At 40.3% G+C, this 18283-nt stretch overlaps 1 protein-coding gene across 5 annotated transcripts in view; it reads left to right on the top strand.

Annotated features, from left to right (window-relative positions):
- Nucleotides 1–18283, top strand: part of LOC143297221 (uncharacterized) — a 50074-nt gene that overhangs the window by 27390 nt on the left and 4401 nt on the right. For 2 of the 5 annotated variants that reach the window (XM_076609439.1, XM_076609440.1), the window contains exons 10-22: nucleotides 661–749; nucleotides 1048–1146; nucleotides 3552–3662; nucleotides 4376–4495; nucleotides 5365–5406; nucleotides 6211–6315; nucleotides 7866–7929; nucleotides 9097–9206; nucleotides 13428–13571; nucleotides 14765–15058; nucleotides 15379–15561; nucleotides 16527–16691; nucleotides 17890–18081. In XM_076609439.1, the coding sequence (XP_076465554.1) occupies nucleotides 661–749; nucleotides 1048–1146; nucleotides 3552–3662; nucleotides 4376–4495; nucleotides 5365–5406; nucleotides 6211–6315; nucleotides 7866–7929; nucleotides 9097–9206; nucleotides 13428–13571; nucleotides 14765–15058; nucleotides 15379–15561; nucleotides 16527–16691; nucleotides 17890–18081 (1718 nt within the window). The remainder of the gene's footprint in view (nucleotides 1–660; nucleotides 750–1047; nucleotides 1147–3551; nucleotides 3663–4375; nucleotides 4496–5364; nucleotides 5407–6210; nucleotides 6316–7865; nucleotides 7930–9096; nucleotides 9207–13427; nucleotides 13572–14764; nucleotides 15059–15378; nucleotides 15562–16526; nucleotides 16692–17889; nucleotides 18082–18283) is intronic. The other 3 variants (XM_076609441.1, XM_076609442.1, XM_076609443.1) reach the window with 3 other exon arrangements.

The following is an 18283-nucleotide window of genomic DNA, read 5'->3' as shown; positions in this document are numbered from 1 at the left end:
CAGACTCAGTGGCTATCTGCCTGGAGCTTTTTAAAGCCTGATGCTATTAGTGGGTGGAAAACCGTGCTCAAGAAATCAAAGCAATTGATAGCTGACTGTTTATACAGTCAGCAGAATAAGATTTTCTTTTTGTCTTTCCCGACCTTGTATAGCTCTTTTTGTTCAGTATCTCTAAACTTTCTCCACCACAAGATCTTCACCATCCCAAAACTCCTTTCAGCGCCCCACTGCCCTCCATTGATGAAGTGTACACAATAAAGAAAGTAATGACAATATCTAATTTTGGTTATGGGAGTGACTTGCACAATGATTCAGTGAACTTGAATATTTACTTCAAGAGCAAAACAGAATATACTACCTTGGCATTCTGTTTCTGTGTTACATCTCTCTCTCTGTCTGTCTGTCTGTCTCTCACACATGCACACACACACACATGCACTTACTCACTCACTCATACTCTTTCACTCTCTCTTTATCTTTCTCTGATTAACTTAACAAAATATTGTGACGCGTTTTTTTTGTGTGTGGCAGGCGGTGAAAATAATGTGATGTATTTTTTTTGCGTGTGGCAGGTGGTGAAAATAATGTGATGTATTTTTTTTGCGTGTGGCAAGTGGTGAAAATAATGTGATGTATGTATTTTTTGTGTGTGTGTGGCAGGTGGTGAAAGTAACCAGGCAGAGAGGGACGACAGGAGCAGTGTGAACAGTGTGAACAGTGTAAAAGAACGACCATCATTACTTTCACAGGTAACAAACAGGACATTTCAAATAAGCAAGCAAAGAAATATGACAGTGAAAAACACAATATTTTTTTTAGAAGTTTGCATAATTTCTGATTTGCACAGAATGTTACATTTTCCTAAAGACTGATACGTGCTGCATTTATTTGTTGTTGTTTTTGTTTTTTTTTGGGGGGGTATGACAAATTAGCTTGTATATGGATAAAATTCATCAGACAGTATGTGACATTAAAACATCTACAAGAAATAGTTGGAAAAGATCATTTATTTTTTATTTTTGTAATTTTTTTTAATTTCTTGAGCAGGTGAGTGCAGTGAGCAGTTTTACTCCGGAGGCTACGCCCCCAGCGAAACGTCCAGCTTCTGCTGTGCAGTCATACTCTGCAGCTGGCAGTGATGTGGAGGTGAGCATGGACTTTATGCCTGTAGGGTATTCATCCATGTGGTGTAAACCGTATTTCATTTGAAAATGACTGGACACCTCGGTTTTATATTAAATCCTCCATATTATTCCAGGTTTTTTTCTTGTTTTCATGTCTGAATTTTGTCTGTATTTGTCATTTTCTCTTACATTTTTTGTTTGTTTTTTGCTGCCTTATCTTCTGTGCCATTTTAGTGGCATTACTTCCCTTCATGCTGCTTCATCCTGAATTGAACCCTCCACTCCCAGTACACACACACACACACACACACACACACACACTACCCAGCCACACCTGCCCCTCTCTGTCATCATCTCAGTGCAGGCAGTCCAGGAAGAGAAGAAAACCATGTTTGGCTGCCATGAAGCCACATGCCAGAGAATTCTGGTCTGTCTTTATTTTCTGTTAGTGAGGGAAGGCAATTTTATAGAATGTGAAGTGTGGTACATGTTGGATGTTTTGATATACTGAGAAAGGAAATATTACAATGAGGAAATGAAACTGGATGAAGCTGTGATTTTTTATTTATTTTTGTTTTTATTTTTTTTTGCATAGAATTGAATTTCTTTTTTATTGACTTTTTGTCTTCAGCTTTATCTGCATAGGAGCATCCAGAGCACTTGCAACAAGTGGTATAAGAACAGTGATGTAATTTTGTTCATGATTTTGAGATTTTTTCTTATGACTTTTATCTGCCAAGAGAATACCCTCTGAATGAATGCATGAGCATTCAGAGATATATGTATAAACTGGCTAAAATTGTTTTTATGTGAATTGAAGGAGTGTCATAGACAATATAGTTTTGCTGATTGGCTCCAGCCAAATCCCTACTGAATGGGCTGCCAGTAACAATTCTGAATGAATTTTGCAGAGAAACATTGAATCTAGCTAATCAGCAGAGATTTGTTTACATAACCAGTCAGCTGTTGTTCCTCTCCCTCTCTCCTTCCTCCTTTTCTCAATTTCACTTCCTCCCTCTCTTACCCAGCTCCCTTGTGCTTCCATTCCTTACCCCCTCTCTCTCATCCTCCAACTGTTTTTCTTTCTCCCTCCGTCCTATTCCTCCTTCTGTGTCGAGCATCCTCTCTCTATTTTCCCAGTCTTCCATTGTCATGCATGCTATGATCATTTTCCTCTGCTTTCCTAAACGGTGTATGTTGGCAAACGGACATGTTGCAGGTGTGTGGGTAAAGGAAATGATTGGTTTATGAGGGTACGCAGACAAACACAACATCAGGCATACTGAGGGGAGGTTCTGGCAGAAGTTTAGGACTTGGCAGCCACATGTCTCATGCTTGTTCACCTGCCAGGCTCTGTGTCTCTAATTGAACATCATTCCAACACAGATGTGTGTGAGGCTGCAACAGGGAGATGGGAGGGAGGGGGGGGCAGGGGTGGGGGGGGTATGGGGGGGGGGGGCTGGGTGTTGGTTAGCATGGAACAGCATCTTCCATCCTCTTACTTGGTGCCACCCTTCTTGAATATCTGCCTTTTGGTGTGAGGGTTGGAGGGGGGAGGGGATGAATGATGGATTAAATCTGGTTTGCAAACAATGGAGTGTGTGTAAGTGGAGCTTGGGTTGGCTTCTTACCCGATGATGTTGGGTGTGTGTGAGTGTATGTCAAACATGCAAAATCTTCTTCTTGACACATTAGCATAAACAGTTTTAGTGTGTGTGTGTGTGTGTGTGTGTCCTTGAAAAAACATTGGCATTTTCACAGTAAGGGTAAGATTCTTTTCTTCTTCTTTTTTTTCTTTTTTTTTTTTTTAAAGCATAAGTTGCACTCCTATAGCCCATTTTTAGCCGTTATTAAACATCATTTATTAAACATTGTTTCTTCCGATTAGGAAAAAATAACTTGCATAAAGAAACTTGAAAAAACAAGTTAATGTCTTGCTTTTGTCATTGGCAAAGTAGGATGCTTCCACTGTGCTATGCATTTGTGGAATACTCTCTTAGATGTCATAGATATGAACAAAACCTAAGTGATTGGGCCAAAACTAAGCTTGTCTTTCGCACACAGAGCAAAGAAATCTGATTTGATTTGTTGGTTGCTTTTGAAATTGGAAAGGTCAGTGAAACTATTATGAACCTGTGATTGTAGTGCTTTACAACCAGTTCAAAACATTTCTAAACAGCCCAGTTCTTGATGCAGATTGTTCATGCAATATGGGTGTCAACCTGGCACTCCCAGTTCAGACCAAGGGGTTTACTTATCAGCCATCTACTTTGAGTATGTTGCTGAATGGCTTTTTTTTTTCAGTGATGTCCTCATGGACATACAGGACCAAATCATACTAACAGAAACTTCCCAAGCATCAGTCTCCATGACCAAAAACTTACTCATGTATGTGTGAGATAACAGGAGTATATCTGTCTGTGACAGGCACTAAGTCAGTCAGAAGATGAGAGTCCCACCCTGCACAGAACGTCTGACCCCTCAGGTCAAACTTCACAAGGCATGTCTCCCCGCAGTAAGGACACCCAGGCTTATAAGGTGAGGATTGTCAGTATCGTATTTGTTCACAGAACGTAAACCTGACAAGATGGCGTGGAGAGCCTTGGCCAAAGGAATGATTAAGCGCTTATAGTTTTTAGAGGCGTTTGATTGGCTGAGAGCGGGTGGGCCCGTCTTTTCACTGTTAGCCGCGCGAAATTTGGCCAAGCAGAGCAAACCAATAGGCCTAGTTTGCATCAGTTTGACATGGTAAGTATATTTATCACCAAACATGGAGTATAATACAAACTCCTCCTTTTTGTGAACTGTGTATTCTGGTCACTGTATGCCGCACAGAGCATGAAAAGTAATAAACATGCCCTTATTTGTGCTTTATTCATTATATGTGAACAATTGTTGACCTTCACCTATCCCGTAACCCAGTGGAGGGTCGTCAAGGCACCAAAGGTGATTTCCAGTCCAGTTCTCTCCATTGGTTCCTGTCAAATGTGAAATTAGAATATTCTTTTCTTTTTTTTTTTTTTCTTTTCATGAAACAGACTCGAAGAAACAAGCATATTCAAAATCTTGCTTTAAGTCAGAAAACTGTTTTATCAGTCAGGATCACTTTTTTCCTAGCTTTGTTTTCCTTTAGTCATTGAAAAAAAGAATTAGCATTCACATAGTCCTGATAGGCTAAGAGCAGTTGTCCACTGTCAGCACACAGTAGTACCCAGAGTGTTGTAGCCAACTGTGTGACGTTTTGGGGGCAGGAGCTGGAAGCGGAGCATGAGCAGCTGAGTGAAGAGTACAACACCCTGTCCATAGAGAACCTTCGCCTTCGTGACAAGCTGGAGTTTCTGCAGCAACGCATGAACGGCAAACATGAGCAGGTAAACTTCCAGGTTACTTTCAGTTCTTACTGTGAACAGTGAGAATTGGCATGTATGCAGAAGTGTGAATGGATATTCCTGGACAGGTTAGAAATTCCCAAAAGGAACAGATGAAGAAATGTGAGAAAAATTGGAAGGACAGAAGGTATGTACTGTTGAAATAAGTCAAAGATAAGACCAACAAGCACGGATAGTTGAGAAACTTCTTGATGCCTTATACAGCATTATGGTTTAAATGTTTTACCTCATGATTTCATTCTGTGATAGTTTGTCATTTTAGAAATTAAACATTGTTTTAGAATGCACAATGTTTTACCAAGAGATGCATTAAATTGATCTTTACCATTTCTTCCACACTTTATCCAGACCTTTATTATTAGAAACCAAGAATGACAGCAATATCCTTATAAACTGTTATTGTATTGTGTGTACATTTTAGAAAAAAGAATCTTTTAGACAAGAAAACTTATGATTTTGCTCCATGGTTAATGATTTATGTGCATGTGGCCTGTAAACCTTTCCCATTGTGTATTGGGAGTGCATGAAAAACCATTTCAAGTTTCTTAGGTCCTTTTTGCAGCTTTGATTTTTATCAGCTAGGTTTTCAGTGCATGAAATATGTATGTTCCTCTTCTTTCAGCTCCATCCCCACATTTAATTGAATTATTTACTGATTTTAAAATGGTCTCACCTGTTTGTTACTGACATTCAGCAGTGTTGCACTGTTTGGCATGGTCAGTGTGAATTTTGTACTGACCCAGTTTGTTTGGACCTCTTGCTCCACTGAGTGTTGTTTCTGTGTGTTGCACCCACCCTGCCCCACACCACTACTAACCCACTAACTGGCACAGCCTCTGTCTTGTTGCTAGGGTAACGCTGGCAAGGAGGTGCCTCAGGAGATGCAGGAGGAGGTGAGATTGTCACTTGGTGGCAATTGTGGCCCTCTTTTTTTTTTTCTTCTTTTTTTTTTTGTTTTGATTTGTTGATGTATGATGAATATCGATGAACAGACATTTTGCACTTAGTTACTGAATGTGTGTTGTAGATCCCTTCAGGCTCAATAGCTAGCAATGACTGAATTCTGTGTGTGTGTGTATCCTTGATAGAGACAGATCATATTAACATTTGTTAGTTTCATATGCCTACCGAGCATTCTGATGCTGTTTACATTTTTTTGGTGATGGTGCTAGTTCTTTAGTTTCTTTTTTTGTTTTGTTTTTTAGAACGAAAAGTATACAAAAGGTTTTTATTTCTCTTCCCCCAACCTTCAGTCTTCCTTGTTCCTTTCCCATATTTGTTTTTCCTCCATTATTTTATAGTTTACTCATCATGTTATACACATCTGTATACAATTTGGACGCAGAAATAAGCTTTTGTCTCTACAGATGTCACAAGTAAGTTGTACACCTTATACATCTCACAAACATGTAACAGACATAATTGTATACAATCTGAACACAGAAATAAGCTACAATAAGTTGCATTTATGCACAGACTGAATTAAAAAACTATCAGTTTTGACATGAACTAGCACAAGCTGTTGGTGTTTTAAAAACGCAGTAAGTTGAAATGAATTGTAACGTGTTGGCTGAACATAGACTGTTGACGTTATTATGTTATAGAATGGGGCAGTAAACATGATAGAATGAAGACACATGCCATAGGCTTAGACTTGGGCCATTTATTCAAAGTTAACGGTGTAGCTCTCACAACAGATCCGCAACCTGAAGAGTATGTTGGAGGAGGAGAAAGAGCGCAGCAAGGAGCTGGAAAAGCATTTGTCTGCTAAAGCCTCTGAGGGGGGCCAGGTGTCTGCTGAGGTGACTGGTCCTTTCTCACATGTTGTTCTTGTGGCACAGTGGTGTGTGAATGTGTTGTTAGTATACCGTAGAACATTTTGGTGCAGGATAAAAGCTTTCCTCCTCTTGGATACAGGTTGGTAGGGTATGCTTTCTGTTGTTCATTTGTTAAGTCATGATAATGAAGTTCTCATTTAGTGTGTAAAAAGAGATAAACCACACAACTTGAAAACAAATGCTCAGATGTACACATACATACACACATAGAAGCATACCCTTTTTACAGACAGCTGTGCTCACACATGTATGTGAAGCAAGCATGTATGTGCAAACGCGTGCTCACACATGCACGCACATGTGTGCGCGCGCACACACACACACACACACACACACACACACACTGACATTTTTTCACACACAAAAATTACACATTCACAACCACACGCACACACACTCATTCTCAGTCTAAACTAATGCACGCTGTTTTATGTTGAACGAGAAAGCTCAACTCGTGCACAAACAGTATGTGACAGTGTTTACTTTTAGTTGGGATAGATTTCAGGGAAGATTGAATGTGGAAAATGTACAGATGATTGTTTTTCATATCTGACATCCATCACCCATGCTATAGACTGTGCCCATGGCCATAAAGTAATTAGGATGGTTGCTTGCTTTTCTCTTCATTGGTTGTGTGTATCTGTTGTATTGAGTAGTCATATTTTTGCTTGTTTCTTTCTGGTTGTGTGTGCTGTGAAATTTTTTTTATGCTGTGACTTTTAACTTCCAAAGCCTACTAAATTTATGCTGAATGCACTGTAACCTATACAACAGCATAGCGATAACTTGCATGCATAAGAACAGAAAGTGTGATTACAGCATGTCCAAGAGAGAGAGAGAGAGAGAGAACAGTGCACACATGACAGGATTCGCATGAATGTTCATATGTAGTCAACAAACACTAAAACTTTCTAATGCTGTATCACAAGTCTGTGAGCATGATGCCTTTCTGAAATAATTTTGGGGATAAAAACAACCTAAAATTCACCAAGAGAGGAGTGGGAGCATGGCAGTTGCAACACCTACAGGTGGGGAGAGTCCCAGCTTGGAGCCTCTTGTGCATCAGGATTGCCTCCTCTTTCCACACCTTGAATACTGATCTAGATGCTAGTCATTTGGATGAGATATTAAGGCCAAGCTCACAAATACACACAACCTCAGTGCATAGAAAAAGAGCTCTCACAGCAGTTAGGGAGTTCTCTCCCGTAAATTTTTGTTGAAGATAAGCAATGAGGTGATGAGCTCTCTTTGAGAAATCCAGTTCTTTTCAGGTTACATATACACCCATTTTAACTAGAAAACTTGGAAGAGATTTGAAGCAATCATTTTGGGGAAAACCTGAAGAAAAAAAAGAGAGAGAGAAGATAAAGATTAATTTTCATTGTAAACTTGACCGGTTTCTGTTGTTGTTGTTTTTAAGTTTCTTTTATTGCAAAAATATCAACAAAAAAGTTAAAAGAATAACCAACAAAGCAGGTGCAAATGTTGACAAAGTGTGTGTGTTAATGTGACAGGTGAGTGGTGACACTGACAGCTGGCATGACAGTGATGAAGATGAAGCAGGTGGAGATTCCTCAGGTGAGCACAGCTTCAGGGACATTGTATCCTGGGCAGAAAACAAAACTGAAGGACATACGCAAGGGAGGGAGGAAGGCGGAGGGAGGGAGGGGGGACAGAACGAGAAGAAAAGAAAAAAAAAATGAAGGGATAGAATAGATTTCAAATCACACATTTGTTCGGAAAAAAAAAAGACTTAAATTTTGTTGTGATGGTGAGTGAAAATACAAAAGGGCTTGGAGCACGACATAGTTTCAGTTTCAAGGTGACGACATAGCATGTAGACTCATCCATACAGGCAATACTATATGTGCAGATGCCTGACCTACTTAACAAACCCAGCACGCTGGTCAGGCCTTGGGTGCAACATAAATGCAGCTGAATTGTCCTCCCCCCCCCCCCCCCCCCCCCACCCCTCTGTTTAGGAAGTTCCTTGTTTGAAACTGTGTACCTTTAGCTCACTTCGAACGATAGAACGCTATAGCGTTCCTGACGTAAGGCAGCGTTCCGGACGACTGAACACTACAGTGGTTTCGACAATGAATGCCAAGGGTCGAATGGAAAGTTTCTTCGTGAGGTTCCGTAACTAAACACTCACTGGCAAGCCATTAATCTTGGCACCCCACATGACAAGCTAATCTGCATGCGTATTGAAAATGGCGTCACAGGCGATACAAGTGAAGATTTTTGGAGCAAACTAGATCATGACAGTGGCTTTTTACTGCTGCTTAAATGATTGAAATGTTTCAAACTGAAGGTTTCGACATTGACGAGGATGATGAAGACGTTGAATAAATCTGCAGTGAAGAAAGCTACCAGCAAGAAGATACTGACAGTGACTCAGCTACTGAGGGCTGGGAAGAGAGGGAGGGGGGTGGGTGTACACACGATGTGAGGAGAGGGGTCAGTGGGTCAAGTATAGTAAGTTTCATTCAGTTACTTTGTGTTTTGTATTTTTTGTGATTTTTTTTCTTACCTTCGCAAATAGGTCGTCTGCAGGGAAAAGCAAAGGAGAAGACTGTCCAGAGCGAGTTGACTGTGTGCAAGTTGATAGGCAGCATTAAGCAGCATTAGTTTGATGTAGTTTTTTGTACAGTCCTGTATCACTGAAAGGGAAAGAAATGACTGTACAAAAACATTTGTGAAGAAAATAGACCCTGATTTCTTTTTTTCTTTTTTTTCTGTCAGGCAAAAAGATCAAAGGAAAAGACATGGGCGACAAACAGATGGTGGCGATGCTGAGGAGTCAGATTTTGACTCTGCGACAGGAGAACGAACAGCTACGCAATAACGCACAGGTCAGTGGAATTATGGGATAATCTGTTGTAGGATCTACTGCTTTATATGTTTCTGGTAATGGAACTACATTATAAGAGTATACTGCTTTACATGTTTGTGGTAACGAACTGTTAGAGGAGTATAGTGCTGTATATTTTTCTGGTAAAGAAACTACTGAAGAGGTGTATACTTACATGTATCTGGTAATGGAATATTCTGCATTAGAGGAGTATACTGCTTTACATGTTTCTGGTACTAGATCTACTTTAGATTAGTATACTGCTTTACATATTACAGGTAACAGAATTACAAGGTGGCTTTTGTGGTTTTGTTGTACAACATAATGTATAACCTAGATACAGTTTGTTTACTCCAGTTTTTTGTTTGTTTGTTTGGATGGAGGTCCAATAGTGGTTACAAAAATAGAGGTTCTTTTGCAAATTAAACTTCCTGAACATGGACAGTGTTGCAAAATAAATGACAACATTTTAGTGTTTCTTTCAAGGATTGTTCAGAATCTGGGTACATTGTCATCTAAGATACTGTCATGAATCAGCTGTTATGATTTAAGTTTTGTGGCGGTAGTGGTTTTTCATGTAAATGTCCTCTATTCTGCACAGTTTATACCATATTTCTCATGCTGTATAAACTAGATCTGAAAGAATGGAAGTAGCCGAAGCTTTTGCTCATGTGTAAGCCTGGTTCTGTAGAGCCTAAAGAGATCATTGATGATGCTGAAAAATCTATTCAAAAATTTATTTTGTGATTTCTGTTAAGACTAAATATATACTGAAATAAGTAAATGAAAGGAAGTGCTGATGGGGAGGGGGGGGGGGGGGGGGTTAGCAAAACTGAAAACGGTGTTTATCATTAGTTTATCATTAGAGTGCAGACTATTTGTAGATGATCATAGCTGTGACACAGTTAAATATGTCATATTGTTTGCATGGATGAATGCTGTGATACAGATGGGAAGATTGTCATGAGTATAAGTGACAGATGGATCAGTCTGTGAAGCACCTTTTTTTTCTGTTGTTCTTCTCAGCCCTGTTTCTTATTTTTAAATAAAAAGACTAAATGTTCAGGATAATATATGTTCTGGTGATGTTCATTTGTTGTCCAGGGGAAAAGCTTACAGTAGATGAAGAGACAGTTGGTGGGTATATGTGACAAGCAGAAGGTTATGCAATGAGAACAAAGCATGTTGTGAACTGTAGCTCTCTTAGCCAGACCCCTGTCGACCTACCTGTGTGCATGTTGGCCCCAGAGGTCACTCTGTAGAAATGTGTGTGTGTGCATTGGTGTGAACTGTGTGAGTGCTGTAATTCTGTCAGCCAGAGAGAGAGAGGGGGATCAGAACTTACATGGAAGTCAGTAGAAAATGATTGTTCTGGCAGAACAGCGTTTGGAGATGAACAAGTGTTGGACAGTTTGTTATGACTGTAGTACAGCATGCCTGTCTGTAGTGCAATATGCCTGACTGATCATGATTCAGATGTTTTTCTGCTGTCTGATGTTTTTATTTCCTGTGCCGTTCCTCCTTTGGTCTTCTTCAAAACAAGGATAGTCAAATGTTTTGATGGTGTGATAATGGCATGTGATTAGTTGCATGATTGTGAGTTTTAATGACATGCTCTTTTCTTCGCATCTTGCAGTTATGGATGATGATTTTGCATCAGTCATCAAGTAAACATAATTCACCTGACAGATGTTAACATGTTTTCTTAGTCCTGCTTTGGAGCCTCTCTTTTCGGTCATCTAACATGTAGACCCAAAATGTCAAAGACTTGGAACTGACCCACTTTCATACAGCATTTGTACATCTCTGAAGTTCCGAAACGGCAAAGAGTTGGAACTGAAACCTGCTTTATGCAAAATATATGTCTCTGAAATGAATAAAGCATAACACCCAATTTGTAGGGTCAATATTTAGTTTTAAAAACCTTCTGGTATAAGAATTGGCCAACTGAAGACTGTTTCTGAAACTACTTGATTTTCTGACATGTCTCACAAGAATTGGCCAAACTCCTACCATAAGTAAACAAATCAAATTGCTTATGGTTCATTTTAATTGTTGCTCAATTTTTTAGGCATTCATGAGATTTGCAGTTTTGCTTTGCCTATGCTTTTGTGACGTATTTAAGGTGTCGTCCATGAACAGGATAATAAACTGACATCAAGGTATGAAAAAATAAACTAAGATGAAAAATTTTGTCTGTCCCATTCTAGAGTGTATGACATGGCTAAAATGTTGAATGACAAGATTGTTCACTAACTTATCTGTACACCTATTAGGGGGAAAAAAGCAGTGATTCATAATTAAAAAGTATAATTATGTGCATGAGTTTTGCTGCTGAACAGAAATGTTTCCATCCCAGTGAACCATTTATCCCTGCCCTGTCACACTCCGTCAGGTGTTTGTCATGTCATGTGTTATGTCAGGTGTGAAAGATGGCACCTTTTCCCTGTGCTTTCTCCAATTCACCTTCCACCTTTTCCCAGTCTGTCTCCAAAGCATTTCATGTGCAGTACATCAGTCATGTCACACTCTGCCTACATGTCCATTTCACACTTGTGAAGAGAAATTTGATAGTTCAGTATATCGATTTTGAACCTTGAGGAGCAAAAAAGGATTTCATTGTTGTACTTCAGATACATACAGAGTATTCCTGAAATAACATATTTTAATTTGGCCATTGTTTTGGCAAGTTAGTAAAGACCTCAGCTGTCAGTGTAATGATAGAATAATTCTGTTGAAGATTATGACATATTAGGGGGATATGACTGTCTGTTCAAGAGCAGAAAGATTTTATGATTTAAAATTCCGCTTCAGTAAACTGTTAAAAGCTTTCTGAAGTTTTTCTGTTGAATTTCATTTGCATTCCTGAATGGCATTTTTACTGTGGCAGAGATCAGGTTGGGTTCAATAGACAATAGGTCATATGACCGGAAGAACATAAAATCAATAGGTCACTTTGAAAATCAATAGGTCAAATATCACCCGTCCCGGGCTTTTTCAAACTTTAATAATGCACAAATGAAAGGAAAATGTAATACATTGGCCATTCTGGTCATTCATTGACTAGAAAAAAAAGAAGTTAAGAATGTCATTGATTTCTGACAAGAAAATGCAATGTTCTGGTCTTTTGAAGCTCGCGAAAGGCAGCAATAAAGATTCGTTTCGGATTTCGTTTCGTCACGGATCCGTATTTTAATAAACCAGTTTATAGTCATTTCCTGTAGGAGCAGACGACAAAGCGATTGCGATCGTTAGAGAGAGAGAGAGAGAGATGGTTACTTTGGTTGACCGACTGGTCATAAAAACAATAAGTCATGTGACCTGACAACTTGAAAAACAATAGGTCATTTCAAAATTAAATGCGTCAATGACCGATGACCGATGTCGAACCTGATCCCTGCTGTGGTGATAAGAAGGGAAGCAGACGATGCAGGAAACATGCAGATCCAGTTAAGAGTGATGAATGATGACTGCTAAGGCATGCAAGCATGTACCATTCTTCTGCTCAGTACAATTTTGAAATCCAGCAAGATGATGATTTAGTTTAGTAGCTTGGTTTCCTGGGGACAGTTACGGGTGTAGAAAAGTTGACTGGCTAAATCAGTTACTTTAAACAAAAAATATATCTCAAGAACAGCCTCAAGTATAAATGATGATGATGAGAAACATTTCAGAAAGTTGTTTATTGTCATGTGATGGATCAATAAGAATGTGTCTGGCTTGAGCTGGATTTAATCATGTGTTGACCTTTCAAGACACAAGCTCTGTTAAATATTCACTGTTACTTATGCTGTTGACTTTGGAAATGATTGTCTGGTTAATTTTTGTTTTGGTAAGAGAGTCATGGAATGTGTACAGTTTTTTAGTATGATATGTGTTACCAATGAATGTTAATATGACATATTTGAATTTAAGTTGATGTATTTGATTCATTTGAGTGTTTATGTGTGTGTGCATATGCCAATACATGAACTACACATGTTAAAACAACCAAACTTACTTTGACAATCATTCATACAGATAATTAGCTTTTAGATTTGTGGGAAAGGATCATTTTTATTAATTAAATGATATATGTTTATATTTTGATTTTTCACACACACTTGCACACACACACACACACACACACACCATGACAGCTTCCTCTCAGGAATAAAAGACTGCATAATAACAGTTCATGCATTTGGAAACAAGATAGAGTGTGCATCTGTATGTGTGGCAGGCTCTGCACAATGGTTTCCAAGAGAACTCTTCCCGTGTGTCTGGCCAGGAGGTGGAAAAGTCAGCTGGCGATGCCACTGACGGAAGACAGCAGATTGCTGCTCTGGAAGCGGAGAGACAGGAACTTAGAGCGGAGATTTTCAGGGTGAGTAGTTATGTTTGGGTAATTTTCAACTGTTAGAGTGACCGGTACCATTTTTTTGTCATTAATTTTCAGCTACTAGTGTGACCAGCATATTTTTGTTTAGTTCATTTTCTACAACTAGGGTGACCAGCGCAACAGGCTGAAGTGTTGGAACTTTCAAAGGTCTTGGGTTCAAATCTCGGTGGGTTAAGGGTAAAGGTTTTTCCAGTCTCCCAGGTCAACAGATGTACAACCTCCCACTTACTGAAAATGACTGACTAATTACAGCTGAAACAGAACGCCACCTCCCACTTCATGAAAATGACTGTGACTGATCACAGCTGAAAGAACACCACCTCCCACAAACTGAAAATGTCTGTGTGACTGATTACAGCTGAAAGAACACCACCTCCCACAAACTGAAAATGTCTGTGTGACTGATTACAGCTGAAAGAACACCACCTCCCACAAACTGAAAATGTCTGTGTGACAGATTGCAGCTGAAAGAGAACACCACCTCCCACAAACTGAAAATGTCTGTGTGACAGATTGCAGCTGAAAGAGAACACCACCTCCCACAAACTGAAAATGTCTGTGTGACAGATTGCAGCTGAAAGAGAACACCACCTCCCACAAACTGAAAATGACTAATGTGACTGATACAGCTGAAAGAGAATGACTAATGTGACTAATTACAGCTGAAAGAGAATGACTAATGTGACTAATTACAGCTGAAAGAGAATGACTAATGTGACTGATAACAGCTGAAAGAGAATGACCAGTGTGACTGATTACAGCTGAAAGAGAACACCACCTCCCACGAACTGAAAATGACTGTTTGACTGATTACAGCTTGATTGTGTGACTGATTACCACCTGTCATGAACTGAAAACATCTATGTGACTCAGAACACCACTTCCCACAAACTGAAAATGACTGTGTGACTTTCTGTTACAGCTGAAAGAGAACGCCACCTCCCACGAACTGAAAATGACTGTGTGACTCACAACACCACCTCCCACGAACTGAAAATGACTGTGACTCAAACACCACCTCCCATGAACTAAAAATAACTGTGTGACTCACAACACCACCTCCCACAAACTGAAAAGGACTGTGACTCACAACACCACCTCCCACAAACTGAAAATGTCTTTGTGACTCGGAACACCATCTCCCATGAACATTCAGTCTGTGTAACTAACTATTACAGCTGAAAGAGAATGCCACATCACACAAGTTGAGCGGGGCAGTGGAGCAGGAACAGCTGGTGCAGAACAACTCCCAGCTGCAGGCAGAAGTGGAGACGCTGCGCAGCACACTGCAGGTCGTGGAGGAGGAGAAGGCGGGACTGCAGCAGCAAGTGGTGGCCCTGGAGGAAGAGAAGGCGGCCCTGCCCTCAGACAAGCTGGCCGTCATGAACTCTGCCAAAGTGATGGAGGAGGTGAAGTTTGATGAGGAGGGGTTTGTGGAGGGCCAGGACCTCACCAAGGAGGAGTTCCTGCAGGTAAGTGATGATGTGTGTGTGTGTGTGTGTGTGTGGTTTCCATTCCCCCTGATTCTTGTTTTTACCTTTTATGTACTACCCCCCCTCCTAACCCCCAATATTCCTTGTGAGCCCCAGAACACTTGGTTATGAAGACATTTTCTCCAATGACCGGTCATGGACTGGAAACTGATTGTTGAGACTATCTGTAAGTTTTGTTTTTGTTGAATCTTATGAAATCAAAATATCAGTTTGTTGTGACAGGTTTCAAACATGCATGCTATCCAAAAAGGTCCAGAACATGTGTACAGTACTGTATACACCACTATCCATGCTAACAGGCCCAGAATGAACAGCTGAAGCTGCAGTGTGGCCTGCTGACAGAAGAGCTGACCAAGCTGCGGTCAACGTTTGATGCTATCCTGAAGGCAGGGGACAACCTGCAGGCTGACTATGACCAGCAACAAGCTGAGAAAGAGAAACTGCATGACCAGCTGGAAGTGGTGCTCCGAGAGAAAGAGGAGGTGAGGGCTTTTACAGGACAGTATACAGTATATGTATGTGTGTGTGTGTGTGTACAAGCATGTCATTCAGTGTCATCTTTCAGATGACTGTTGGCTGTTTAGTTCCAAGAAAGGATGTATTATTGAGGTGTTTATTAATGAAAGCATATGTTATCCACAGCTGTAAAGCTCCTACTGTTTTTGTAGGCAGATTCATGGAGACTGTCAGTGAAGGGACTGAGTGATGGTCTCCAGTCCAGATTGGACGCTCACATAGTCTGGCTCTGCGACTGAGCTGTTATTGTCATAAGAATGGGACGTAGTAGTATTGTCATGTGTGTGTTGAATCAGAACAGGCACTACTGAACATCTCCAAAGTGACTCGGTGTCAGTGTAGCATGTGGACATGATGTCCCAACCTTGATGGTTCCCTGTGGAGTGCTAGGAATATGGCAGATTAGTTTCTGTGTGACAGTGTATGGAGAAACTGGGATGAAAGGCGTGGTGGTACTGCCACTGTGTATGGTGAAAGTAGGGGGGAAAAAAGCACAGATGCCTGAAAATACAAAGTTTTGTTCTAAGTCAAAAACATCCAAGTACAAATGCATGACAGTGCAAAGGATAATCCTGTTCTATGTAAAAAAAAAATCGGCTAAAAGCCCAACCAAGTACAATAGTCTGACAGTGCAAAGTATATTACTGAGTATTAAAAAACAAACAAAAAACCAACCCAAGTACAAATGTCTGACAATGCAAAATATTAAAAAAACAACACACACACACACACAAAATAACAAGTACAAATGTCTAACAATGCAAAGTATATTACTGTTCTAAGTATTAAAAGAACCCAACCAGGTACAAATGTCTGGCAATGCAAAGTATATTTATGTTCTGAGTATTTAAAAAACAACCACCCCAAAACCCCCCCAACCCAAGCAAGTACAAATGTCTGACAATGCAAAGTACAGTCCCGTTGTCGCCAGGTGGTGAAGGAGAACGAGTTCCTGCTGTCTGACGGGAACGCCCTGCATGACGACCTGCGGAAACTGGTTCTGGAGCTGGAGAAGATGCAGGAAAAGTACCGCACAGTGTGCGCCGAGAAGGAACAGCTGCAGCATCAGCACAACGCTGTCACCATTGCTGGCAAGGTCAGAGTGCTGTCCTTTCTGAAATGTAAAGCACACTTCTGGATGTCTTTTGTGATCTTTGACATTCTGTGTGGGAACAAAAATATGCTGACAGCATTCTGTTTGATTTTGGTGTGTGGTTTTTGTTGTTTTGTTTTGTTTTTTTTGTTGTTGTTTTTTTTACTTTATATTTATCTGAGTTGTGTACAAAGCATTCAGTGCTGTTAGGTGGTCAAAAAAAACTATGCTCTATTTTTTTTTTTTTCCCCACCTTTGAATGTATTGAAACAGCCATGTCATGTCTTTGTGTTTGGCTGGTTTGTGTACAGTATGATTTGATTTGGGTGTACAGTGTATTGAAAATGACAGTAACAGAAACAAAACTAACGTAATTTCCTGTCAGATTAGTAAAGACGCATTGTACTTTGTTGTCAACAGGGGGGGGATGTGGTGTGGTTGTTGGAAGAGCGGGAGAAGCTCCAGGAATGGCTTATTTGGATGTATTGAAAATGACAATAACAGAAACAAAAAAACAATTTCCCAATGGGATTGATAAAGATATATATAATATTGTATTACAAAAAAAAAAACAATTTCCCATCAGGATTGATAAAGATATATTGTATTGTTTTGTATTGTACTGTGTTGACGACAGGTGGGGGAGGTGGCAGAAGTGGCAGGGATGGTTGATTTTTAATGTATTGAAAGGGACAATAACAGGGGGGTGGGGGGGGGGGATTCCCAGTTGGATTAATAAAGATTTATAATATTGTACTGCTCTGCACTGTATTGACAACAGATGGGGGAGGTGGCGTGGCTGTTGGAAGAGCGGGAGAAGCTGCAGGGATTGCTGATTTGGATGTATTGAAAATGATTTTTTTTTTCTAAGTGCCCTATTGGATTAATAAAGATATATAATATTGTATTGTGCTGTGGGGGAGTTGGCATGGTTGTATGAATGTTTGAATATATCGAAAATGACAATAACAGAAACAAACAACCAAACAATTTTCCAGTCAGATGAATAAAGATGTATTGCATTGTGTTGACAACAGATGGGGGAGATGGCGCGGTTGTTGGAAGAGAGAGAGAAGCTGCAGGGATTGCTGACTTGGATGTATTGAAAATGACAAGAACAGAAAAAGAAAAAAAAATCCCAGTCAGATCAGTAAAGATATATAATATTGTACTGTACTGCACTGCACTGTGTTGGTGACAGGTGGGGGAGGTGGCGCGGCTGTTGGAAGAGCGGGAGAAACTGCAGGGACGGCTGCAGGAGGCAGAGGAGACAGCGGGTCGGCTGACCCACGACCAGGCCATCCTGCTGGAGGAGGTGCAGAGTCAGCAGGAGAGGATGACCGCCCTGGTCACTGAGAGGGACGCTCTGCAGGCTGAGATGGAGGATGCTGAGGTGAGCAAGCCAACAGGGGCCATATCTGAGATGGTGAACTTCAGAAAGAAATCACTTAACTCACTTCGAAGGAAGGTCCCAGATCGGGCCCCTACTGTTTACAACCATTTCAGACAAGGACCATGATCAGGGCCTTTTATAGTTTTGAATTTATGGAGTGGCAACTTACTTGCATTATGACATTAGAAGCTAAGAATATCCC

This window comes from Babylonia areolata, chromosome 22 (assembly GCF_041734735.1).
Source record: "Babylonia areolata isolate BAREFJ2019XMU chromosome 22, ASM4173473v1, whole genome shotgun sequence".
Classification (NCBI taxonomy): Eukaryota; Metazoa; Mollusca; class Gastropoda; order Neogastropoda; family Buccinidae; genus Babylonia; species Babylonia areolata.
The sequence above is the reverse complement of the archived record's forward strand: the minus strand, read 5'-3'. Positions and strand labels throughout refer to the sequence as shown.